Raw genomic sequence first — 25,814 nt, 5'->3', positions numbered from 1 at the left:
AGCAGTTGATGTGGTAATTAAGAATTTGATGGGAGCCTGGGCAGGTCACCTCCTTTCTCAGATCAGAACCCCATCAGAAATTCTTTCAAGTGTCCTTCTGCGTCGCCAGAGATGACAACAGCAAATCAATAAGTGCTTGAAATGAAAGGGGATGTTGGCGAGCCCCCAGGCTACAGATTTCCCGCCGCCAGCCTTTTCTGAAATCCTATAGCGTGCCTTTGCACCGCCTCTCTTAAGAAGAGCTACCTTTTATTCCTATTCTCAGGACGAAGGTAAGTGCTCAGTTAGCATATCTATTAAATGTCGGCTCTCAGATCGCGCGGAAAGCACCCTGCAGCCGCTCTCCCAGCCCTTCCCATGGGGCCCGTGGGACCCGGGGAGACAGGATGCCTGGCCTGGTGGCCTACGTGGGCCAGCACCTCCGGGACTGGCCTGGAGGCTCAGGGTTTAGAGCTTCTGGGTTATAACTGTAAGGTCCCAGTTAGAGCAAAGGACCTGAGCGACCGCGGCCATTGGAGCTCTCCTTCCACTTTATTTATTTACAAACAAGCCCAAATCACTAACAACAGAGGAGAAAAGACCTATGCTGCAAAATGCTCCGTTCAGAGTTCCAAATATTGGTCTGCTATCGTTCCAATATTCATCTCTCCACTAACATGTCTTGATTTAACAATCTTTCCAGCGCCCAGCAACCCAGGACGTTTTAATTAGGTAATTCATTAGTGAGTCAATACAGACATTTATATATTCTTTTAGCTCAAGTGGTTAAGTACTAATTTCGAAATGATTATAAAACACCGGAATAGGCAACGCATAGTAATTTTAATTTATATGCAAATCAATCAGTTGATCTTAAATGCCTTTTTAAAAAAAACAATTATTGTATTGTAGCATCAGAGGCACAGATGAAACCTCTGCAATAGACAATTCGGAAACAAGATCTGGACTGGTAAGAAAATTTAGAAGAGCCAACAAATCAATAATGTTTGAGGCAGTTAAACATCGCTAGCCATTGGTATTTACATACTCGCTTGTTGTCAGATAAGGAGCTGGGGAAATAGCTTGCCAGGGTTGAGATCATAATCCAGAGAGAAGAAAGTAAACGGTAGCACGCAGCCTGTCACGGCCGGCTCTAAAATAATACTGTACCTTTCCCAAATCCTGACTCTTGGGTGAGAGAGTTGGCTGAGGTCGCCCCATATTTGTCCTTGGTTTTCCCCACTTTGATCACAAAATTTTTGTCTGCCCTAAGCTTTCCATTTTGGTTCTTGTTCTAACGTACTGTCACTTGCTTCAAAATATTGTCAGAAGGAATTAAAATTCAGAATCTCCCTAAAATGTCTCTGAATCCATTTAGCCAGCACCCTTCCTACTGTGCTTAGTTGTCCTGGCTATGTTTAATTTTCTGTGTGCCCTCCCCTCAATAAATCAGAAAAATCGAAAAGTCGAAGGGAATAACTCTGTTGGAAATGACCCAAATGCGGTTGCTTTACTGAAAGGCTATTATCTTTAGATGTAGTTCAAAAATTGGGGAAAACAAAAAATGATATAAGCTGGTGGGGGGGGTAGGATTTTAAGATATTCTAGAAAGGTGAGTTTTACCAGAGTTACCGGGGATCCACGCTGGAGTTGTTTATGTCAAAGTGTAACATCCTTAAAATTCACAGATACATAGGTCAGTGTCTCCCCACCCCCCCACCCCCCCCCCCCGGCCTCCAGCCCAGGCGATCTGGCCCTGAAGCAACCAGTACCTTTGATGCTATAATGTTGTTTACATCTGCAGGGCAAGAGAATTGCTTGCTTTTCTCGGACGGTCCCTCCACCCCCTTCTAATTCGAAGTAGTAATCAGAATCTAAATACAATCGCCGTGGCCCACTCTTCCATACTGCTTTGACGAGTGAAAAAGCTGAAATCCACGTCTTAAATCAGCTCGGTGGTTTGTAGCCCCCCAGCACCCTGCCTCTCCGCTGCATGCCTAATATATTCCCTGGTGAATCTGGGCATTAATTAGTTGTTTAATAGGAGTATGACTAAAAATGTAAAAGAAGGATTAGGAGCGTGAAACGTATGTCCAGCTCCTTCCACACACTCGAGGGAGGGAATGCGAATCATTCTGTATCTTCTATTTCTCTAGGAGCCATTTGCATTTCCCACCAGCTGCTCACTTCAGCTGCACTGGCGGCTGGCGAGGCGAGGACCCAAAAGCTCAACGCAATGTCTGCGGCTGCCGGTTCTGGGGTTAAACCAGGCCCGGGCGGGCGAGACTCCAGACAGAAGGGGCGCAAGGGGAACGTGAGCTTCCCGGAGCCCCTATCATCCCAGCCAGGGTTGCAAACCCCTGAATTCTGCAAAGGGCGAGAGGGTTGCTAGCATCAATGTGCGCGTTTCTGCAGCTAGGCTCCTTTTCCTTCTTTCTGGGCTTCTGTGCGTCTCAGAACCTTCCAGCCTTTAATTTTTTGCACTCACTTTTCAGTGAGATTCCCCAGCCTTGCCACCAGCGGAAGGCGAGATAGTTCTGCTAGGAGCATCTCTTAATCTCTATCAAATGAAAAGGGGGCTTAAGGAGACGGAACATTAGCCCATTATTCAGAAGGGTGGGGAGTCAGCAAAAATTATCCAGGGGCAGAGATGAAAATATTGTTCTCAGACTACATTTTCCGCTATTTGGGGGACTTGTTGAAAAAAAATTGATTTTCTTGCCTCAGAAAGATATCAAAAAGCAGAAAGAAAAAATTCTCAGAGACAGAGGAAATCAAAGTTAAGAACACCCCGTGGGTTTCCCCCCCCCCCATTTCTCCCTCTACCTCCCCCTCCCCCAATAACACTGCTTTGAGTTTCCACTGGGTAAAAAGAGAAAGTTTGAGTTTTCATGGATGTTACGTGGAGGTTAGAAATGGCTTAAAATGTAGATGTCTCGAACCAGTTTTCTTCGTGGCTGAAGAGGCTAACTCTTTCCAGAAAATGAGTCCATCTGTCGACTGTTAGCTATTTCAAAGTGAAGGGACTTAACACTCAAAACAAATTGAGCAAGTTTGTTTGCCTGTTTTTACTGCTAACTCAAATGAATTCAAAACACGGAGTAATTCAAGAACACACAGAACATGTTCCAGACAGCTCCACACATAGGAAAAGCCCAGCACCTATGTGGTGACCCTGGGTTAGTTTTAAAAGCCTGGGCTCTTTTTTTTTTTTTTGTAAATGTACGTATTTCATGCACATTCAACAAGTCATTATATTTTCCTAAGATTGCATGAATTGGTGTATTGATTTAGTCAAAGCAATGTAACTTTTAGAGGGAACTTTGTTCTCTATCGGGGACCAAAGAGAAGGGCTCTTTAATGGAGGGCCTGATTGAGATTTGCTTCCATGTAGGACTAATATTGGTGGGAAATTCGGCACTTGTGAGCGATGGCTGCTGTCTGATGCTTTCCAAAAACATACATTAACAGGACGCCCTTGAAATTGAAAGGACTTTGTCCCATACTCCTGGCAGAAGACTTCTTACCTGCTCCTTCAGGCCAATCATATTTATAGTCCTTCCACCCAACGGCGGGATAGAGCCAAAATATCCTGCTCGCTACCAAAGTGCACGCCCTCCAGTCAAGACATCGGAAAATCAGGGTTCACAAGTAGGACACACTTTTCAGGTGAGAATGGCTTCTCAAACCTCACCTACTCTTCGCCTTTGGGAGTGTATGAGAATTTGAGGGAAGCCGCCTCCCCCTCCCCCACCCCCATCTCGTGCAATTTAATACCACCCTCGTCAGGAACCTTAACCTCGTCATTTTAAAAAATGAGGTATCCATGACCCGGGGTGAACTTGTTGAGTATAGGTACAGCAGAGGAAATTCTAGACTCTGGGCGTCGGAGTCTTGTCCAGGCGATCCCACAGTGAACACTGGTCAGTGTGTGGCTGAGCCTACCTGCGCTCGGACACTCGGAGCGCTGCTGGTCCACCCGTCTGGACCTCAGGCGCGGTGTCCCGGCCGCGCTGGGCCAGGCGTCCTGGCCTCCTTCTGCTGATCGGCCTAACTCTCTTACTCCCGGCTGTTGTTGTCCTCCTTCTCCCCCCTCACTCAGCCCATTTTTCCAATTTCTCCCCAGCCATCCTCTCTTACTCTCTTCCACCCACCTCCACTTTTCGGTCTCTCACTCCCGCCTCTCCCACAGTTCCTTATTGCTGTAACCTCTTTCCTCCACCCTGCAGGCCTTAAAGGAGGTCTCTCTCATACACACACTCCACACGCCTAGCCCCAAACAACCCCATACATTGTGTCCTTTGTTCCATGTCGTGGGTCACCTTTCCTGCCCCTTCTTCCCAAGCTTTCCCGATGTGCTCCCCAAGAGCAGGTTTCTGTCTCCCCACGCTCTGACCCTCCCGCTCTGATTTATTAGGGCTCCAGCGTTGACCCAGATTCCTTTTCCTTCTCCACCCCAGCCTCCCTTCCCGTCCTCCTTTCACAGTGGAGTACCGGCTCCAGCTGCAAGCTCTGCTTCTGCCGCAGTCTAAGCGCCCTGCGGTGCTCCCTCTCCTTTCTCCCTTCAGACTCTTTCTTTGGCTCCCCAGTCCTCCGCCAGTCGGCCTCGGCTTCCCAGCCCTGCTTCGCCCTGTGTCGCCCCTACGCGCTCCCCCCGCGCTGGCCGGAGCGCGGTGATAGCTCCTTGATCACCCGCCGCGCAGCCTGGCTCGGCCGCCCGCCCGCCCGCGCGCCACTGTGCAGCGGAGTTTGGTGGAATCTCTGCTGACGTCACGTCACTCCCCACACAGAGTCAGAGCCCAGGGAAGAGAGAGGGATGAGAGGGAGGGAGGGGAGCGAGAGTGCGAGACTGAGCGAGAAAGCCTGAGAGGAGCAGAAAGAAACTGCAAACGACGGCTAGATTTCCGAGGCCCCCCGCACACCCGTGGACTTTCTCCGATCTTGGCACCCTCGGGAGCCCTGCAGTCCTCTCGGGCCCGGCTTTGGGGCTCTGGCCGTGCAGCCCGAGCCTCGGCTCGCTGGAAATCGCCCTGGGAAGCGGTGGGACGTGGAGACAGCAAGCACTCTCCCGGTAGCCGGTAAGTGGAGGCCATCTCTCCCGAATGGATGTGAGATAATGCGAGTCTGGAAATTTGTTCCACTTTGGAGAATCTTCACCGTAGGTGATTTGTGGCTCTCGGGGCCGCGTTTCCCCCCGAGGTAACGCAGTTGGCGAACAGACCTTGCAAAGCTCTGTTCCTTTCGTCCCCGGTCCCAGACGCTAACAATCTACCGGGTGCTGAAGTCGAGTGGGAAACCAGACCATGGCTGGCATTTAAAACGAGGTATCTTCCCTCAAATCTCGGTGCCAGCACGGCAGGGACAAATCCCCAGACCGAAAATTAGCATTCTCAAGATAAAGAGTGCGGTACAAAGTTTCAGCTACTGGAAGATTAGCCCCTTTCCCATTATTACCCATTGGAAAAAGAGATTTCCATCTTAACTGGCAGCTAGTGACCTCTCAGGCCCGAGCGAATTACCTGGGAGCCAGGCCTAGATACCAAGCTCGCACAATTACTTTGGATTATAAATCCTTTAAATTGATCACCAGTCAACTCCAATCTCCTGAAGTCAGGAGATACATTTTAAATGGATGCAGAGGAGAGAAGAATTTTCCAACTGGCAACTAAGGGGGAAAATACGATTCTACACCCAAGATCCCTGTTCCTTTTATTCCAATGTAATCACTCTACTTTCCTAAACAATTTAGAAATCGGGCTATCACAGGGTGCTGTGATTTCTTACTCTCTTTTGTGCGAATATTTTGTCTTATTCAAGCAAAGTAAACGGAAAAAGAAACGTTTACTGTTATGAATGAAAACAATGGGAATTCATACATTCTATTTTATGAAAAATTAATCTTATTTAGAGATTTCATTTCATTTCTTTTTGGCCATTGATCAGAACTAAAGATGCTTCTATCGATCACATGAAGTATCGTTTGGGGGGAAATTCATCTAAAATTCAAATACTAATAATTCTAATGAAATAAAGTATATAAGCAAAATAAATTGAGGATTTTTTGTTGAGGTAGCATAAAATAAGCAGAAGATTCCAAAGATCCAACTTTTCTGAAAAATTAAATTGCCACTTCATTTGTGGAATGTTTTGCTTTATCTCAGAAATACTACATTTAAATTATTTTGATGCTTTGTCCTGTTAAGTTCAGTGTGTTTGTCTTCAAACGCTTCTAAAGCATGGATATTAGTCTAGAAGGAGGCTTACACATGGTAAAATGCAAACTTCATTAAAGCAGTATTTTAATTTCCTTAAATGATTACTGCAAATTAATTTACTGGCTAATCGCACCAATTTAGTTCATTTAAAACATATGCTCATGTGCTGTTTATTTTTAAACTTTCCATTAAGGGTTCTGTTGTAGGATAACAAGGTAAATGCAAAGGGGGGAAATGTGAAAGGATTTGGAATTATTAGGACTATACTTTCTTCTGCAATTTCATTCTTGTGTCAGCCATCAGAAATTATTTTTAAGCAAACTGATTTCTCAGGACTTGCCTGTCTGCCTTGCCAGTGTGGTTCTGTGTATGTTAATTGCTGTGTAGTGCTTTTTAGCATGATCACAAAATAAAAGAAGTTGGCCAAAACAAGATCTCCTGGCATATACATTCCAATTAGGATATGAAGTTTTTGGGGTGAGAATAACTTCCTATCAGGAGCTGTCTCACATCTTAATTTGTGAGATTAGCCAATGAAGCTAGTCCCAAAATCCAGCAGCAACATTTGTCACACAAGACTTGTCTTGACAAGACAAGTTTAAGAATCAGCAAGCAGGTATTGGAGGTCTCTCAAAAAATTATTTTCCCCAGTTATTTGAATTGAATCTGTCTCTTAGGCCTGGTCATTATAAGAAGTACAAAATGTAGATCTGGGGGTTCATTTTGCTGCAAAATAAATCCCAAAGTCACCAGCATATGTAGGAGTAAGCTAAGGAACACGCCTTGATCTTCCTTTCGGTGCTCAGAGTGGAGCCCTCCGAGTTCTTGAAGATTAATTTCCTATTGCTTTGTTTGGTCTTCTGCACTAAAGCATAAAGGGTGAGGGGAGAATGTATAATAATTGACTGACTTTACACTCAGGACCAGAACTTTCTCGTTTGTATATTTCATTCCTTTAAAAAAAAAATAAAAACTATTTGCAGTTACCATCTGCAATGCCCGGGCTACCGGCTAATAATGCAGCCAGTTCAGACATACAAAAAAAAAAAAAAAAAAAAAGATTATCGAAATGATGATGACATGCAAATTTCCCCTGAAATTATCATAAGTAAACATTTGAAGTCTGGACTAATAAAATCCCATCTGTGTTACTTCATATCGAGTTAGTAGAAAGCTGTGATAATGAATTTTGTAATATCTCACGAACAGACATCTCAATCAGGGACTAATCCTGTGATTTTACTGCAGAATCACTAAATCTGGAGCCGCCAAACTGCTACTTCTGGGCCCACGGGCCCACAAGGATCGGCAGAGTCCCCGCCCGGGGCGCGCTAGCTGGTGGGGGAACCGCCTGTCGATCTCCACCCTCGGATGCCCACGCCACCGCACGGGGCAGCCCCTCCTCTAGGCAACGACCTTGGCCAGAGGCCCCTGGGGCCCGGCTCGCTGCTGGAGAGGCTGAGCAAACGCGACTGAGGCCACAACTAGGCCCACAGCTCCCTGCCCCGCCTCTGCCCCTCCACCAGCCCAGCAATGCCCGCTCCCACCCCCAACCCTGGACTCAGGAGAAGTGGGCTCTCGGGTCGCCAGTGTACTCTGGTTAGCCAGGACAGAGGCAGGAGCCGAGATTGAAGAGGCCTGGGCAGCCCAGGACCTTCCTTTCTTGTCTTTAAAACAACCTCAGTTCTTCTACCCTCTCCATCGGCTCCCCCCCCCCCACCCCCGCCACCCACCTCTCCCGGTTTGCCTGTGGCAAAGAAGGGGGCGCGCCTTAAACGTTTGGCTGTCTGCGCTGTGGTTGGAAATTTGAAAAAGATTTGGCTTGCCTGGGAGGGGAAAGGAAAGAACTGGAGGAGCAGTTTTCCCAGTGCTCTTTCTCGGTGCTTGGCGGGCAGTAAACCCTCCAGGAAGGCTTGCTCTGATTTTCTCTGTCTCGCTCAGTCCACCCAGTTTCTCAACTCTGCGATCTTAAATCATACTTTAGGGTAAATAAATGGCCGAGAGTGTCTCCAGGGGAAAAGTGTGGCTAAATATGGAAAAGTGGCTCCTGATGGATGAGAAGCCCGAAGTCAGCTCGCTCCTGGAGCACCCTAGGCTAAGAGTCCCTTTCTTTCAGCATTACAGAAAACGGAGGGAAACGCAGCCTATGACACGGGCAAGTTGGGTCTGACGTTCTGCAAATGTTTACTGAGCTCCAACTAACGGACACTGTACACACTGGTGTCCTTCCCAAAAGGAAAAGTCCACTCCACCCATCCCCAAATTGTGTAAATGCTTAAGGCTGCTCCCCAACACAGACGCTTTGAAAGGAGTTCTGCAGCCTCCCCAAAACCTGATGGTTTTATCAGCCTCCAGATCTGGGCCCAACCGCAGCACCTCTGGAGGTGGATCCCCTGCTAACACACGTTCAGACATTCAGAGGTCCTGGATGCAAGGTTATGCTAGGCACACTGCTGGGCAGCCAGAGGCTGTCTGGCCCTAGAAGCACGCCGGGATCCTCATACCTAGAAGCCGCAGAACAGCTATACTTGACGTTGACCTTGTGCGCTGGCTCGACGGCCGCAGCTTCTTACAGCCGTTTCTCTTCTGTTTTGCAGATAACGGGGAATGGAGACCAATTGCCGTAAACTAGTGTCGGCGTGTGTGCAACTAGGTAAGAACTCGCTTCTCCTGCCCTGTCACTGGACGAGTGACCGCGGCACGCAAGGGCCGCGAAAAGCACCGGCTCCGCGGCGAGGTCGGAGCCTCGGGCGCTTGCCTGAAGGGCAGCCTAGGCAGCAAGGACATCAGAACTAGGACAGTCTAGACCTCTCCCTTTGGAGGAGGTTTGGGTAGAGGTGGACCAGGAAGAGGCTGCGCGCGCATGCTAAGGCCCTGACACTCCTCAGCGGCTGCTGCCTTGGGCAGCCGCGGAGAGAGTTCTCCGCCCTGCGCTGGCTTGCCGGAGGATCCGGGGTATGGGCTTGCCGTAGGCTCTTTCCTCTAACTGGGTCTTTGCTCTCCGTCCCTCTTTCTCCTTCGTTCTGCTCGCTGCCCAATCCCGCCCTCGCCCCGGGCTCCTCTCGGCCACTGTCTTTGGCGACCCTCTCCACTCCACGTGGGGCCGGTGCGCGCGCGGCCCAGGCGTGCAGCCGGCAGCCGTTGAATGTCTCTTCTCCAAAGACTCCGAAATCAAAAAGGTCGAGTTCACGGACTCTCCCGAGAGCCGGAAAGAGGCAGCCAGCAGCAAGCTCTTCCCACGGCAGCATCCCGGCGCCAATGGTAAGGCCAGGAGGGAAGCTCAGGCCGCGCGCTGGGCACCGGCTCCAGGAGTCTGGGCCTCGGGTGAACCGCAGGGCAGGTGAAGCTAAACCCGGAGCCCCTGAGGCTTGAACTTAAGACACTTGGCCTCTGGGTAGAACGCGCAGCAGCCGTCCCGAGGACGTTAATTCCTTTCCCCAAATTCTACTGCACTCCTGAGACCCAACACCTCTCCCTGTCCTCTCTCCCTGTGGTCTGATCCCTTACAAACGCCTCTGCCTACTTCGGCGCCTCTCGCTGGCGTGGAAAAGTGGTCCAACAGCGACCTCTGTCGCACGCCATGTCCCAGTGAGCTCTTCATCACCAGGGCTCACCCCGTCCCTGAGGTTGTCAGCCAGGCCCCACCCAGGCTTGTGGGTGCGGAGTTTATCGCGCGAGGCGAGCACAGGGAACTTGTGTTGGCGAAAATTTACCTCGGCTGGTTGGGGTTGTGACAACAACCCTGCCGAGCCCGGGGGCAGCAAGCCCTCAGCAGCCAAGGGGGGCAGGGAGTGTGAGCCCCCCGTGGACGTGAACCTGCCTGCTGTGTTGGTTGCCAGATCTGGGGATTTGGTGATGTCCTTGGCGTGACTGGCTGGTTTCACCCTACAGGAGTCTATCGGCTTGTGTAGAAAGTTAAAATGTCTCCAACCCACTGCACGGGCCTTCGCTGAGTGAAACTTGTCCTTTAGTAGTGTGCACGTGTAAGAGATTGGGGAGGAGCTTTGGGGGAGGGAGTTAACACATGAAATACTCAATTTTACTGTTTCTCTACCCTCCAACTTTTCCAGGCTCCGTTAAAAAAAAAATAATAATAAGTGCCTAGTCTTAGGAGGTTGTTGACCTTTGATAGTGTGAGGAGATAAAGCCCCCCACAGCCCTAGGCCCCTGAGCCCCTCCTTCCGGATTAAAGTGTAAGGACAGAAATGTAATGTGTGCCAGAAGGGGGCGATTTGGGACGCCCGCCAAGTAAACAAACCGAATTGCTAAGAAGAAAACAAAGGCGCTTCATTTGGGTTTCTCTGTGTATCCGAGAGAAAAAGCATCATTTGTTGAAATAGAATGTCTAAAGAAAGCTGGAGATTCACGGTCCGACACTGCACAATTTCGCGAGGGGTCCTGCTGGGCCAGCTAAACGCTCACTTGTCCGGGATTAACCCCATGGAGTTAAATGGAGGCAATGCAGAGATAATGTTGGGTGATTTCTGTCATTAAGATTGTGTTAAATTCTTCTTCTGTTTGATAATCGGTCGTAAAAATAAATTATTAGACCGGAGAATGTTTGGAATATGGTTAAAAATCAAGAGCAGCGATGACTCCCGGGGAGAAGGCTTTGTGCAAACTCGGGCCAGGCTCCCGCCAGACCAGGGTTGTTCCCCAATCTCGCTTCGAATGGGGCTGGCGGACTGTGGGCTAGCTGGGCGGACGTTTGTGCGCTGGGAGCTGGAGGGACCCGACCTGTCTCCTCCTCCCCCACCAATCCCACGCCCACTCCGGATTTTGTTGACCCCAGGAATGGTTTCTGAGGACAGGTGGCCTCCAAGCGAGAGGCAGGACCTCTTCCAGAAGTCCAGGCTGGGAGAAGGTCTTTCTAGGTGTCTGAGAATCTAGGGCGCGGGCATGGCTGGGCATTCACTTTTGATAATTAGAAGAAGAAAAAATCCTAGAAATAATGGACGATTGTTTTCTGAGCCTTTACTTTCAGGCCCGGATTCTTTTGGTGCACGTGAAAGGCTTTTCCCCTACTTTGCCAATACGTCTGTTTTCTACCTTTTGGATCGAAGAGATGTCCAAACATGTTTAATGCTACTAGATAAGATGAGGCATGTGATGGAAAGAAATGCTGAAAATCTTGATTTTATTGGCTTTTAGGGAACTGGCAGACAAAAACAAATTTTAAAAAAGTCACACAGGAGTAGGTAAAGTCACAGCATCTCTAAAGGAAAGTCTCTAGAGTAAGTATTTTCTAGCGATTCTAAGGAAATTTATGGAATATGCAAACTCTTGGCCACGCTTGCTTTTAAAACAAAAGGATTTGTTTCAAAACCAAAGCTTTTCTTTGGTTTTGAAAAAGAAAAAAAAATGTTACAATGATAGGTAATTTTTCAAAAGAGCCATGACATTCTATTGTTGCCCCTACCCTCTCCTCACCCAAGCACCATTTCCACCTCAAACACTGAAAACGCTCTGGACAGGCAGGGACCATCAAGCAAGCGAACACCTTTCCCCTGGATACCCATTGGGCGGACCCCAAGCTGGGCTGAACCCTGAAACTTGATGGAGTGTGAGGGCGACTGACAACCCCTAAATTCTAGTCAGGGGTTTGAGAGAGTAGTAATAGAGGAAGAACTGAGCACCGCGAGCGGCTGGGGTTGGGGTGGCAAGTTAAGAACACCTCCCTTTCCCTAAGAAGGTACAGAGATGCGCGGAGGATATCTTGGCAGATCAGAAACCCTTTGATTTCTTGTTTGGGGAGGGGGGGAAAGGAGAGCGTTTTGAGGAACTTAAAAATGGTTTTGACCTTTAGAAATGGGACAGACTAACCTTTCCCTGTCCATGACTCAAAAAGTTATGGGGTAGCGGCTCCGGATTCGAGGCTGAAATCGCTGCTGCCCCTTTGGCCCCAACACCTGGCTTTGCCTTGGGACACTAAGCAGGTACTTCTCCTGGCCTCCCCCACCAATGCAATTAATTTTTAAATAGCTTTGACCAAGCATTTGGTTGGTCTCAAGTCTCCAGTGTGCTCAGACCTTCTCCGCCTGGGAGGGAGACCCCAAGGCCCCTCGCGACAACAGCTATGGCTACACAACACTTCTCACGCGGCGGCCGCCCAGTCCTACTAGCTTCCGAGGACGCGGGTTAACTTTGGCCCTCTAGGCTGCCACAGACTACCTCCGCACACACTCATTCAATCAGCAAATGTTTGCGGAGCACATGCTCCGTAGACTCTTAATGTACCCCTGAAAGCCAATAATCCGGTTTTCTTTCACCTTTATGAAGCGACATTAATGCTGACAAGGATGCCAGCGGGATCTGGGCAGATCGCCTCTAGCAAAACTCAAGACGGTGGGGAAGGGGGGAGGTGGTTCAGCGGTCTGGACCCTGAGAATGAAGGCCATGCGTATTAGGGTGGAGGGATCTTACTGTGGCCAGGCAGCAAGCGACAGATGCTTGCTGAAGGAGGCTTGAAGAAAGAAGCTGGGAGACAGGAGAGCTGGGCGGAAAAGGGAGTTTTCTATTTTTTCTCCATCTCACCACCACCACCACCACCACTACCAACACCAACACCACCATCAAATCTGCCTCTTCTCCCTTTGTGGATTTTTTTTTCCCCACGAAGGGGAAATTGTACCAGTTGTCCAAAGGTAAGCAGTCACTGCGGATCTTTGGCAAAGCGATCGTTACAGGTCCGGATGTTCCTCACTCCGCAAACACTCAAAGTTTCTTTAGACTGGTTCGGCTCTTTCTCCTCACCGCCGGTTGTTAATATATGCAGTTGTTAGAGCGACTCGGGGGAAAAGGAAATGTATAACGAAAGCTTATTCGTGAGCAGGAATATACTAATGGAACAATCTGATGTCTTCTTAATCCTATGTAAAAAGCTTTGTCGGCTTCCTAATATTGACTGAATGGGTAATTAATGGCTCTTCATCTAGGCGAATACCCTGTAATCCAAGATAGGCAAAAGACAACAAGCCCAAAGTAGAAGACAAAAAAAAAAAAAAAAAAAAAGCCCAACTGCAGCCGCTATGCCCTCCCCAGGGTATCCACTGGGAAAGTTTCCTCTCAGTGGGGGAAAAGGCTGGAGTGGGAGAATACTCCTACCATTTCTGGGCTAGACTTAACCACAGCACCTGGCCACCCAGCTCAGCTCTCCATTGTCCCGTCTTTTCCCCTCCAGACATTTTCTTTGACTTTTTTTCTTCTTAATTCCTTTAGGCTGCCTCTCCATTAAAGCCCTACCAGCACCTTTACCTCTAAAGCCCTCCATCTTTATTTTGGGGTAGTGATTGACGATGGATAAGCAACACACAAAGTCCTCAAAATGTTCAGCACTGGACCAGGCTCCTTTCTTTTACTACTCGGTGCACAGGGTCATCTTGGACTAAGGAAGTTGGGTGGGAAGGGAGAAGTTAATGGAGAGAGAATATGCAAAAGGTTGTGTACATGTTAAAGAACGATCAGGAGAGATAGAGTCAAATTCTTTGTGAGGATTTGACACAGGAGTCCCCAAGATTCTCCCAGCATGTTTTTAACAGGCTGACATTTTAATTTAAACCTTTAGAAGTAATATATTACTTGGGTTACTACAATGAGGTGGGTTCCTTTTTGTGTGTGTGTCAGCTGACAGCTTTTAAAATATTATTTCACTAGGGAAATAAAAGCTTCATCTCAGATTATAGGTGGGTATTTTTGGATTTATGTGATTTATGGTCACCATGACAACTAATGCTGAATGTTAGCTACCGGCATGTCTGAGAGAGAGAAAACAGAAAGAAGGAAGAGTGAGAGAAATAGGAAAGGGATGTAGACAGGGCTGGTGAGGGAAGAAAAGAGAGAGAGGAGCGTTTTAATCCAATCAGTTTTGGGGTTTTGTTTTGTTTTGTCTTAAGTGAGTTGATTTAGCTCCTTGCCACTTTCTTCTCTTCAAGCCTGGATATCTATGTTTAATCTCATATTCATTCATTCTCATCCCTCCAACCTCCCTCATCCTCCATATACCGAACACACGTTTATGCCATACGTTCTCTTCATTTTACTTAGCTCATTATAATACTTGCTTTGCAGAGATTAAGTAGCCCCATAGCACTAATATGCAAATGTATGAGAAGGCATTACTAGCTTGTTGGTTTAGTGATTTTAACAATCCCCCCTCCCCAGTCTCTTCCTCTCAATGGGCGGTGAGTAGGAGGACTTCCCACCGGTACCCTCCAGTAGTCACCCCAAACTTCAAGATGTTGCTTGTGGGAGAGCAACACAAGTATCTGCAGAGATGGTGAGTGTTGTTCAGTAGAATAGGAACTTCTAATTCAGAAAAGAATCCTCCACCTTTAACAAGCCAGAGCTTTTTCGTCCCATTTAGGGATGGGGAAAGGCAAGCCACAGTGAAGCTTTCAATGTCTGGGTCAGTTTCATAGCTGTGGAGGAAGGGTACTCTTTCCAGCTTGGTTTGTGAAAAGCCAGGCAGTGGAAACAGAGGGGGAAAGGCCACTTCTTGAGCAGGGTGCAAGGTCTCCCTCTGACCTCCGCGCCTTACACCACCCGCGCACGCATTCACCGCCCGACACGTGGCTGCGAGCTGAGTCCCGGCGGACCACGTCCTTGAGCTGGCCTGGGTTGGGCAGCACTCCCGCCCCTCTGTGGCCTGACAGCTCCGGAGAGACATATAATTGAGCCATCTAAGGACAGATTCTTTCCAAAATGTGGTGATCTCTTGATTGGGTATCGACGGGCAACTACCCAAAGTGGCCACCCAGCCCAACCTCTCCCTGTGATGGCCGGAGGGAGTTGACGCAACTAATACTAAAGAGTGTGAAATTAAATAAGACTTTAAGACTGGTAATCGGTGGCAAATACCAGCTCAGAACACGCCTGACCCCGTGTCACACATTTCCCTCCTAGAGGGTCTTTCTTTGAAAGAGTAAGCAAGAAAACTCAGTTGAGACGACCCCTGATGTCTCCTGGCCTCCAAAGCTCAAAACCCGGCTCCTTTCCTTTCTTTGCCCTAAGGAGGCCATGCATCAGAGCCACGCTGATTTTTTTCGGAATTGACAACTTCTATGATGAAGGCTGAAATCACAGTAATTTCTAGAGCCAATGAGGGAATCCAGTCTAAGTTACAGTGGAGCTGAATTCACTACAAAACATAAGATTTCTTGATTTCCCACCTCTTCCTTATCTACACTGCCTGTGCCTGTTTACAAGTCTCTGTAGGTGAAATCTCCAAATTTGTTCACCACCAACATGGCCACCAGAGTTTACATTGAAAAGCATTTCTTGGTCTCCACCACACACCTCCTTTTCCCCTCATATAGACTTTTCATTTTGTTGTTTTACTGCCACCCATAGAGTGAGTCCTGTTGGTCTTGGGAAGAATGTCACTCAATTGTGGCTGCTTGGAGTGTATAAAGTGATTAGGAGATTAAGAGAAGGTTGAGACTCCAACTGGAAAAAATGCAAAGAAAATACTCACTTTGAGTTAGTTACTTGGAGAACTGTGCATACACGCGCATGTGTGTGCAAATACATAAATATGCAAACATATGTGATAGGTGATTTTGCTTTTACTTTCATCAGTGTTCTCCAGATCATTCTCTTTATTCTCCTCTTGACTTCAGTGGATCCACACAATTGAAGACTTTTTTATCTTTTTAGATGTCTTGACAGTTGGAAGATTCCCCCATTTCCAACATCTTCCATTCTTTGTCACTATGAGGAACTGTCACTTCCCCTTGGAGTTTTCATCCACTTTGGAGGCTGGTTGAGGTCCTTCCTAGGTGTGTATTTGTCCTGATGAAAGTTCATGTGAAGAGCAAAGCCACCAGAGCTTAAACCAAAGTCCGTGGATTTATTAGAGATGGTCTTAAAAATGTATATGGCTCTTTGGAGTTTCTTACCTTTCCAGCAGAAGGAGTTTTGAAAAACATCCCAAGCCTCCAGAAAATTTTTGCAGCTCAGAGCTTTGAAACAAGGAAGAGCGTATACTCAGTACAGTGGAGTAGCTTTCATTCTTTGATTGAGTTTATTGGTGAAATGAAGCTTTCAGGGCATGGTATGGTGGGACCCACAGCTATGCTGAGGTTTAAAAGAAGAAACTGGAATATGATTAGTAAACACATCGGGCAGAAAAGAGCTGGATTCATATTGACTTAGTTATAGGTCAACGGCTGGCAGTGCAATGGGAGAAAATATTTACTTTACACATATACTTTATGATCTTGGGGGAATTAGAGGAAATTCAATAAGAAAATGGCTAGAAACATTTAAAACCCTTATTTAAAAGACTTAAGCAAATTAGAGTCTTATCAGATTAAAAACCACTACAAATGTAAGAGCATTGTCTTCAGTGCAACGCTGTGGGGTCTGAGAAGGAGCTCCTCCGCCAAATCTCAGGGATAAAATGCGTCATTTAAGCACCAGATAATGAGCAGAATGTAAATTAATTTAACCTTCTTTACCAACAGGCTGCTGGTGTAATATGTATAATTTAGTGATAAGATTGCAGGACCTAATATAGCTGGATGTATGAGCCTCAGCTAATGCAGGTCTGTCACATGGGAACATGTTCTGCTCGGAACAGGTGTGTGTGCGCGCGTGAAATGGGGTTGAAGTAGAGTAAAAGGTTAAAACCAGAAATGCTGACTTAAAGCTTACTAGGAAGTTCCTCCAGTAGCCATATTCTTCTTAGAGTGGGATGCCGGTGGGAAGAGACTGAAAAATAATTCTTATTGAGTTCTCCGCACTGCTCTCAAGTGTATTTTAAAAGGGAGAGGAATGGTAGATAGGATTGGGGGGGCAGGGCAAAGGGGAGACAAATGTAAATACATCTGTAGTCTGCTTCCTCTGCTCAATGCCAGACTGAGTTAAGTTTCCCAATATTGTGAACGAGGACCAGCAGGGAGTTTGTTGAAGATACCTCATACTGGCGTTGCAAATCATTGACTGTAATGTCAAACAAATACACATTCAGGGACGATAACGCTAACTCCACAGTAAAACAATCGCAATGCAAAATCCCAGGGAGATTACTTTGTGTTCTTCAACTGACCTAAACTGGGGGACAAAAGGACTTTTTTTTTTTTTCTTTCCTCTTTGGTTGTGCTGGAGCACTACATCTCCACCGGACAAAAGGACTTCCAAAAATAATTTTGGAATATGTTGGATTTCTTTATTTGGAGCTTAAATTTCCCTGAGAATAGTGTTATAAAGAGCTGATGCCTCCAAAGGTGATTTTTTTTGTTTTAGTTTGGTTTTATATAAATGCCTAGTTGGGCATTCTTCTAGGCTTAGCCCACACCCTACTGCTTCTGTCTGCCTGTACTTTAATCATTCAAGACAGCCTGGAGCTCCCTAGGAAAAGAAAATGACTGTTAAAAATTATCCTTGAAATTGGTTATTTGGCAACATTCTTAATTGTATGGAAATTCATTAAAGCATATTTTATATATAATTAGCTCAAGGTTGTTGATTCTACAGGCTTTATGGATTTGAATCTGATTGATAATAAAGTAAACAAGAGAGTCGAATTTAAAGCATGGCTCTCTCGGTTAGGACGCGCTTAATACAGTGTACAAGGAATTTGAAAGATCTAGGATATGTGTCTTAATCAACGTTAAGTAGAATGGATAAGCTTTCAGCATTTTGAAAACGCTGGGTTAGGGTTTCTATTCTATTGTGTGTTTTCTGTCTGGGGACTAATAAGCATTACAGAGGACGTGATTTGAGGCGACTTTTTATTCTTGTATAAATCCAGGGCGAACTACCAACCAGTTGTTCGTGTAAAGTCAAGGTAATTTTCTTTTGACGGGTCCATTTTCTTCTCGATTTCTAATTTATTAGCCTGCCTTTTCAGAGCTCCATCTTCTTTGCAATTAAAGTAAAGCTTCTTCAGATTAGCGGGGCATTCACCTGACAAGCCGTTTGGAAAAATTTAAGGTCGGAAGGGTGATTTGTTGATGTTTTGAAAATTTTGTAGTTTTAGGTAGTATGTCTCCTTTCTATACCGGGCAGGGTGGGGGTGGGGGGACTCTTGATTGAAAATGGATGTAGTGAGTCACAAAAAGAGGGCTGCTTTCTTGATCCTGTACCTCTCAGCCTGAGACCTTTCTGCTCCTCTCTTTAGAGTCTTCCCTCATCTCTCCACTTTCCACTCCCATCTAAAAGCCCGATCCCCTTTGGCCAGGCAGGGGCAGAATTCCCAGGAGCTTGTCTGTGTAGACCCTGTGGGCACAGCTAGGAATTAGGTCGGCCCCGCACCCCTGATAGGTGCAGACACGACAGTCCCTCCGCCGCTCCTCAAGGCCTCGCGATTGGTGTGGAGCCACGTCACTCCCGCCCTGCGAAGGGTCTGGGAGGAGGTGGAGGCGGAGAGAGTTGGGGAGGGCAGCTGCAGAGTGACGTCTCACCACCAGGAAGCCCGCCTCTGGTTTTAAGATGTTAGGCCAACAGGGAAGCGCGGAGCCGCAGATCTTGTCCGACGCTCGCTTGGGTGCCTGGAGCTGAGCTGCGGCAAGGGGGTCCCAGCTCGACGGCCCGAGGGGGTGTGCGTGCGCGCTGCGGAGGGTGCGCTCAGAGGCCCACGCCACTGCTGTGGCCGCTGCCTCCGCTGCAGGGGATCTAATATCAGCTACCTGTCCCTGTCACTCTTGACACTTTGCTGTCAGGGCTGCCGCGCGGGGGGCGGGCAGAGCGCGATCGGCGTTAGCTTTCCTTATTGGAGGGGTATTTGGGGGAGGGAGGGAGGGAAGAAGGGGGTCTTTGCCCACTCTTGTTTCGCTTTGGATCTTGGAAGCCTGCTCCCTAAAGACTCTAGGAGCGGTGCCCTCCTACCCACATCCTCATGTCTCCGTTTGCTCGCTGATTTTCGGCTGCCGGACACTTTCGCTTGAGCCTTCCGGAGGAGACGGGGGCGGCTTGGCTGGAGGACTTGGCGGGGGTTGCGTCCCCTGGCTCTGCCCACCGCGGCCACTGCGGGGAAACTCCGCGCCTAGATCGCTACCCAGAACGGGCAGCGGCGACCACGGGGGCTCGGCGGGGCGGTAGCCCGGGACTCGTAGGGCGGCGCACTCCCTCGTCCATGAACTGCATGAAAGGCCCGCTGCACTTGGAGCACCGAGCAGCCGGGACCAAGCTGTCGGCCGCCTCCTCGTCTTCCTCCTCCTGTCACCATCCCCAGCCATTAGCCATGGCTTCGGTCCTGGCTCCCGGTCAGCCCCGCTCCCTGGACTCCTCCAAGCACAGGCTGGAGGTGCACACCATCTCCGACACCTCCAGCCCGGAGGCCGCAGGTAAGGCGCCGCGCCGCCCCGCGGACAATCCAGCGCAGCGGACCCGCGCCGCCGGGTCCGTCTGACCCCCGAGGAAGTCGGCCCCTCCTGGGGGAGGCGTGGTGGGAGTGGTCGCAGTGCTTGCTCGCCACAGAACTTCCGGCAGCCGGGATTCCAATAACCCTGTCCCTTTCATTTCTACCTCCTCCGACCTGGCTAGTGGGGCGCCAGTGGCGCGGGCAATTCCACCGCACCCCCGTCCCCTTTCCTACCCTGACCTCACAAAAGTCTCAGCATCTCGATTCAAGGACGTTCAGAGGCCGCTCCACCTCTGTCCCGGCTCCCCTCTGGCTTTCAGCCCGGGAGGAGCTCCGCTTGTAGAAAAAAGTATTTCTGAAACTAGTCAGAAATGCTCATCTCGAAAGGCATTTTTTTTTTTTTCCTGAAGAGCCGGAAAACTTGAGTGTCTGTTTGAATCCCAACATCTACTTTTCCTAGCCTTCACAAACCACATGGGAAACTAAGATTTCAGCGCGGTGGGGGGACGGTCTGTAAAACGCGCGCGTGTTCGTGTCTCGGGGGACTTGTGTGTCTGCGCAGAGGAGGATAAATACATTTGAAAGCACAGGCTATAAAAGTGATCTGCCGCCTCCGTGAGATAAACATGTAAATAAAACGTGCGGCGCTGGGGGAGGGGAGGAGATGGGGCGCACACACCCACACTTTCGTCTGCACACCCCACATACGCAGCGCTCCCTGCGGGCGCAGCGCCGCAGCGCACACTCTTCTCCAGCGCCAGGCAGCCCAGCTCCTCCACGGCCTCTGACTCCAGCTCCAGCTGGAGTTCGCGGGTTGCAGGTGGGCAATCTGAGCAGAATCTTTGTGTTTCGTTTTCAGAGAAAGACAAGAGCCAACAGGGAAAGAATGAGGACGTGGGCGCCGAGGACCCGTCCAAGAAGAAGCGGCAACGGCGGCAGAGGACTCATTTCACCAGCCAGCAGCTGCAGGAGTTAGAAGCCACTTTTCAGAGGAACCGCTACCCAGACATGTCCACGCGCGAAGAAATAGCCGTGTGGACCAACCTTACGGAAGCCCGAGTCAGGGTAGGAGCCAGGACCCCTCCTGGGAAACCTAAGGGGAGGGCTTTGTGGAGCTGCAGGCCCAGTAGGATCCCGGGGAATGGGGACAGTCGTGCTGTCCCGCGGGGCGCCGGCGGGGAGCGGCCTTGCAAAGGCTGTTGGCCGCTTGTGTTAGAAGGTTACAGCTTCCACCTTCCCAGGCCGAGCTGCCTGGCCGGCGCAGGCGCCGGGAGCCGCACCCGCTCACTGTCCCGCCATCCCGCGCCCTCCCAAGCTGGGCCGCGTGGGCATTCCTCTGCAAAGGGCATTGTGTTCCCGGCTTGCAGTCGCCAGACGAGCACTAATAAAATCCCTCCCGGCCAGGAACCGAGAACAGGCTCCAACCTGTGCTCATTTAACTAGGGAAACCCGCCCGAGACACGCAAGGGTTGGCCCTCACTTAGGAACCTTCGCGCCCGGCCTGGCCCAGCCTTTTCTCTATTCGGCTCGCTCGCGCTCCTTAGAAGGCTTTTTCAGGGGGGGTTGGCCGTCAGATCCCTATCATGCTCTCTTGTCCCTGGATTTGTAATCTCTGCAAGCAAAGTACTAATATACAACTATGACTCTGCTAGGTCTCTTAAAAAGAAAATGAGGAAAAAAGACTTCAATTTGGTTTATTTATCTTCTCTCAGGAGGTGAAGCCTTTGAAAATTGATACAATACTCACACCCTTCCGCCTAACTATAATTATAGTTTTAGAAAAAAGAACTTACCTTAACTTTGTAGCAAATCTGCACTTTATGGATTGACAAAGATGAGCTTAGATAAATTACTTAATAGCAACATCCTGGCTTGGTCGGTGGAAAATTCCAAGTTTGTTAGGATTCTGGAAGCGGAAAACAGAACCAAACAGTATCCAAAGGCCTTTCTTGCTTTCTTTTAAGAGTTTTGTTTTGAAAAATAAAGTCATCAGAGTAAAGAAAACATTAGATAACAATAATAATGAGGAAAATAAAAAAACCAAAATGCTCTCGCAAAGTAGAGGGAACGAAGACCCTCTCTGGGTGGCATTTGTGCAGGGATGAGGCGATGCTTGCAGATAAAAGAGCCGGGATAGAGTTGAAATGGTTTTAGTTTAACTGCCCCCCCCCGAGCCCGCGCTCGGCCTGGACCTCGTGGTTTTGCGAAGGTCAGTCTTTCTTGAGCATCAGGGAACGGATCTTGCACGTACTCCTCTCTCCTGGCCAAAGTTTAGAAGGCCTAGGGTAAGAATGGCAAGTAATTAAAACAAAAGCACAATATGTGGTTTTCTGGAATTCAGAACAGCCTTCTCACCCCACCCGCCATTCTGCAGCCCTCCCAGGTCCTCTGCAGTCCGGGTACAGGACCCTGTCTCCCTCCTTCCAGGGGCTGCTTGATTAGCCAAGTGGGAGTGAGGCGTGCTTTTTATAGCAGTCGGGTGCAAAGAGGAAGGGGGATAAAAAGGAAATCGAGAATGAAAGAAAAAAGGCAAAAAGCGGATTAGGCGGCTGAGCCCGGCAGAGATGTGTAATGTGAAACATCACTAGTGTCAGCTTGGGGATGTCGGACCAGGCCTCACTCCAATACACAAAAGCCGCCGTCTGGAGCGACCAGCGGGCCCGTTGTGGATTGGGAGAGGGGTTGCGGCGGGGCCACGGGACGCGGGTGGGGGCTGACCATCCTGGGCGGCCGCCGGCAAAACCAAACCACCGCACTGGGCCGGGTCAGAGCTGGGCCAGGCTCGCCGGCGGGGCCTTAAGGTGGGAGGAGGGCAAGAAAGAGCAGAGAGAAGGAAGGAGGAGGCTGCATAGCCATCCGTTCTGGATTTTTGGGTTAACACGCCTTGCTCGCGGAATTTAACGAGCAGCAAGGAGGTGGTCTTCTGCTTTTTATTTGGTTCTTTTTCTAGGCGAGGAAGGGTGTAGCGTTCTGGCCTTGGTGGAAGGAGCGCGTTGCAGTGGGGGGCGGGGGATGACGGTGGAGGTACTGGAGGGAAGGGAGGAGCCATGTGGGAGGGAAAGCGGGTCCTCTAGTGTCCTTCCAGACCCTCTTGTCCCACTAACTGGGGCTGTAGCTTTGGAATGGGAGCAAGTTTGTAAGGGCGGGAAAGGGTTGGGCTGGAAGCTAGCTGACCCTCGTTCATTTTACAGTAAGTGTTTGGGGAACCAGAGGAGGGCCCGAGTTAGTGATCAAGTGACCCGCAGGCCGCCAGGCGTCGGATTGGGGTTTTGGGGCGCGGCCCAGGCTCACAGGCCGACGCCGGCTGGGCCTCCAATCCCTGACCGAGACCTGGGACTGGGGCCTCCGCCGCTTGGGCGCTTGGCGGTGCGCGCTGCGGAGACGCGGCGCCGCTAAGGGGTGTGCGTGCATGTGTGCGTGCGTGCGTGCTTGCTTGCGGGCCCATGGTGGCCTCAGGTGCTTTCGGTGATCACCTTTTCACTAATCCGCCATGTCGCCTCTGTTTGCTTCCTTACCCCCACCGCCCCATCAGGTTTGGTTCAAGAACCGCCGTGCCAAATGGAGAAAGCGAGAGCGCAACCAGCAGGCCGAGCTGTGCAAGAATGGCTTCGGGCCCCAGTTCAACGGGCTCATGCAGCCCTATGACGACATGTACCCAGGCTACTCCTACAACAACTGGGCCGCCAAGGGCCTCACGTCGGCCTCCCTGTCCACCAAGAGCTTTCCCTTCTTCAACTCTATGAACGTCAACCCCCTGTCGTCGCAGAGCATGTTTTCCCCGCCCAACTCCATCTCGTCCATGAGTATGTCGTCCAGCATGGTGCCCTCGGCGGTGACGGGCGTCCCGGGCTCCAGCCTCAATAGCCTGAATAACTTGAACAACCTGAGCAGCCCATCGCTGAATTCCGCGGTGCCCACGCCCGCCTGTCCTTATGCGCCGCCGACTCCTCCGTACGTTTATAGGGACACGTGTAACTCGAGCCTGGCCAGCCTGAGACTGAAAGCCAAGCAGCACTCTAGCTTCGGCTACGCCAGCGTGCAGAACCCGGCGTCCAACCTGAGCGCTTGCCAGTACGCGGTGGACCGGCCGGTGTGAGCCGCGTCCGCAGCGCGGGGAGCCTAGGACTGTGCGGGAGGGGCAGCTTCGCCCTTGAAAGACTGGGAACTATGCTAGAAGGTCGTGCGCGCTAAAGAAAGGCAGAGCAAAAGAGAAAGGGAGAAAAGGAAACCACTGATTCCAGAGAGCTCCTTTGATTTCAAAGGAATGTCCTCAGTTGTCTGACATCTTTCACTGAAAGTATTTCCAACAGTTGCAAGGACACGTACGCCAACAAATGTTTGACTGGATATGACATTTTAACATTACTATAAGCTTGTTATTTTTTAAGTTTAGCATTGTTAACATTAAAATGACTGAAAGGATGTATATATATGGAAATGTCAAATTAATTTTATAAAAGCAGTTGTTAGTAATATCACAACAGTGTTTTAAAGGTTAGGCTTTAAAATAAAGCATGTTATACAGAAGCGATTAGGATTTTTCGCTTGCGAGCAAGGGAATGTATATACTAAATGCCACACTGTATGTTTCTAACATTATTATTATAAAAATGTGTGAATATCAGTTTTAGAATAGTTTCTCTGGTGGATGCAATGATGTTTCTGAAATTACATGTACAACCTACCCTGTGTATAACATTTCGTACAATATTACTGTTTTACTTTTCAGCAAATATGAAAAAATGTGTTTTATTTCATGGGAGTAAAATATACTGCATACACATTGGTCTGGATTCTTTCTCCCCTCCTCTGTCACCTAGCCAGGGAGGCTCATTAACTGTCCCCTGAACAAAAACCAGTTTCCTATGTCTGCCTAGTTAAACATGCAAGGCAGCAGTACTTATTTAAATTTGGTAGAAATAAATTGTAGCCATCCATCAGAAACTAAAAAGAGAGAGAGTGCGCACTCCTGAGGGGCCACGAATAAAGCTGGGAAGTCTGGTCTTGTCCCTCAGATATTTCTTTGGCTTAAACCCAAAGGGTTCCATTATTGCTAGCACATAATATTAAAGAAAGAAGAAAGGTGAAAGAAATTTAGAAGTCCACCAGGTTGGAATGACTCTGAAGTTTACTCCATTCAAAGGAAAACCCCACCTCCTGTGAATTGTTCTGGAGAAGTATGTGTGCATGTATACGTGTACAGTTTATATGTAGTCCTCTTAGAACAAATACATCTATAATAAATTTACAAGGAAACACCTCCGGTTCAAAATATTTAGGCCTCTGAGTTTATCTTTAAGGCTTAAGTAGAGAGATCCTTCATGTTATATTGCATTACTATTTCCAAATCCTTTGGAGACATTAAAAGAAACAAAGACCATTTCTAAGAACTACAACCCTTCAGTTTCTCAAAGAGCCCAGGGGTTGAGAGGTTAGAGTGGAGTTTCCTGAGTCTTGTCGAGCAATATGTAGTTGAGGCAAAGGTCATGCTCCCCGTGTTTTGTTTTAAATAATATTGACCCATTAATTCTAAACCTGCTTGTTCCTGAAATTATACAGGATTATAGTTTGCAAACTGCAGGACAATGAAGCAAATCAAGATGAATTACAGCCCTAGCCCTCCCTCCCATCATCTGAATCTAAACGGGGAATGAGGTCGTTGTGAGTGTTTAAAAGAACTTTAAGCACCCGATCTCCTTTATCGGTGCTTTTTAGCAATTTTTTTTAAAGAGTGAAATTTGATTTTGTAGCAAATAGGACTTATTTCCCAAGAATTCATCACCATGGTGCTAGGAGGAGAAGGGGGGAGTACTGAGGTCTTTTGTTATTCTTGTCACCTCCCCTCCTCCCCAGTGTGCAAGGACAAACACGAAGTCAGGGAACTGAGCGCTGAAAAAAGTAACCTGTCGTTCTCCGGAGCCGAGAAAACCTGTGTTTTTGCGCTTACATTGCTTTTATCTGCCTGAAACTTTACCTAAAGCTTTTGGAGCTCAGACACTGAGTCTTTGTTCTACAAGGAGCGGCGGCTGCCACTTAAGGAGATCGCAGATAATATCCTCGGTTTGAGATCAGTGCCTAACGCACATTAACTTTCTTTCTTCTGAAAGCTGTGCCTCCGACTTGGGGCGGAATCACGCGGCGGTGTGTGTGCGGGGGGAGGGGGTCAGATAGAAGCCCTTTGGACTAGGGTCACCGCTGTCCTTGTGGTTCACTTGAGAGCAGTGGAGAGGAAAACGGTCCCCACGGGCGGACTTTGGCTGCTGGAGTCTCGGGGCCCACAGGTCGGGGCCTCCTGGCCTCCGCCTGGTAGGGGGCGG

General features: G+C 48.8%; 1 protein-coding gene and 1 long non-coding RNA gene across 3 annotated transcripts in view; one reads left to right on the top strand and one right to left on the bottom strand.

The window, feature by feature from the left end:
- Positions 1-21,736, bottom strand: part of LOC141410865 (uncharacterized) — a 242,136-nt gene extending 220,400 nt beyond the window's left edge. Inside the window, exon 1 of the long non-coding RNA XR_012435653.1 lies at positions 21,291-21,736. This is a non-coding gene — a long non-coding RNA (uncharacterized lncRNA). The remainder of the gene's footprint in view (positions 1-21,290) is intronic.
- Pitx2 (paired like homeodomain 2) lies at positions 4,363-24,280 on the top strand. 2 transcript variants are annotated; one of them, XM_020185609.2, is made up of 4 exons: positions 4,363-5,057; positions 8,792-8,847; positions 20,357-20,562; positions 23,030-24,280. In XM_020185609.2, the coding sequence occupies exons 2-4, from the start codon at positions 8,802-8,804 to the stop codon at positions 23,591-23,593; spliced, it is 816 nt and encodes a 271-aa protein (XP_020041198.1). In that variant the 5' UTR covers positions 4,363-5,057; positions 8,792-8,801; the 3' UTR covers positions 23,594-24,280. The 2 variants fall into 2 exon arrangements, with proteins under 2 accessions (XP_020041198.1, XP_020041197.1); XM_020185608.2 differs by lacking the exons at positions 4,363-5,057; positions 8,792-8,847 and adding an exon at positions 18,220-19,480.
- The last annotated feature ends 1,534 nt before the right edge of the window (positions 24,281-25,814 follow it).

This window comes from Castor canadensis, chromosome 9 (assembly GCF_047511655.1).
Source record: "Castor canadensis chromosome 9, mCasCan1.hap1v2, whole genome shotgun sequence".
In the NCBI taxonomy this organism is placed as follows: domain Eukaryota; kingdom Metazoa; phylum Chordata; class Mammalia; order Rodentia; family Castoridae; genus Castor; species Castor canadensis.
The sequence above is the reverse complement of the archived record's forward strand: the minus strand, read 5'-3'. Positions and strand labels throughout refer to the sequence as shown.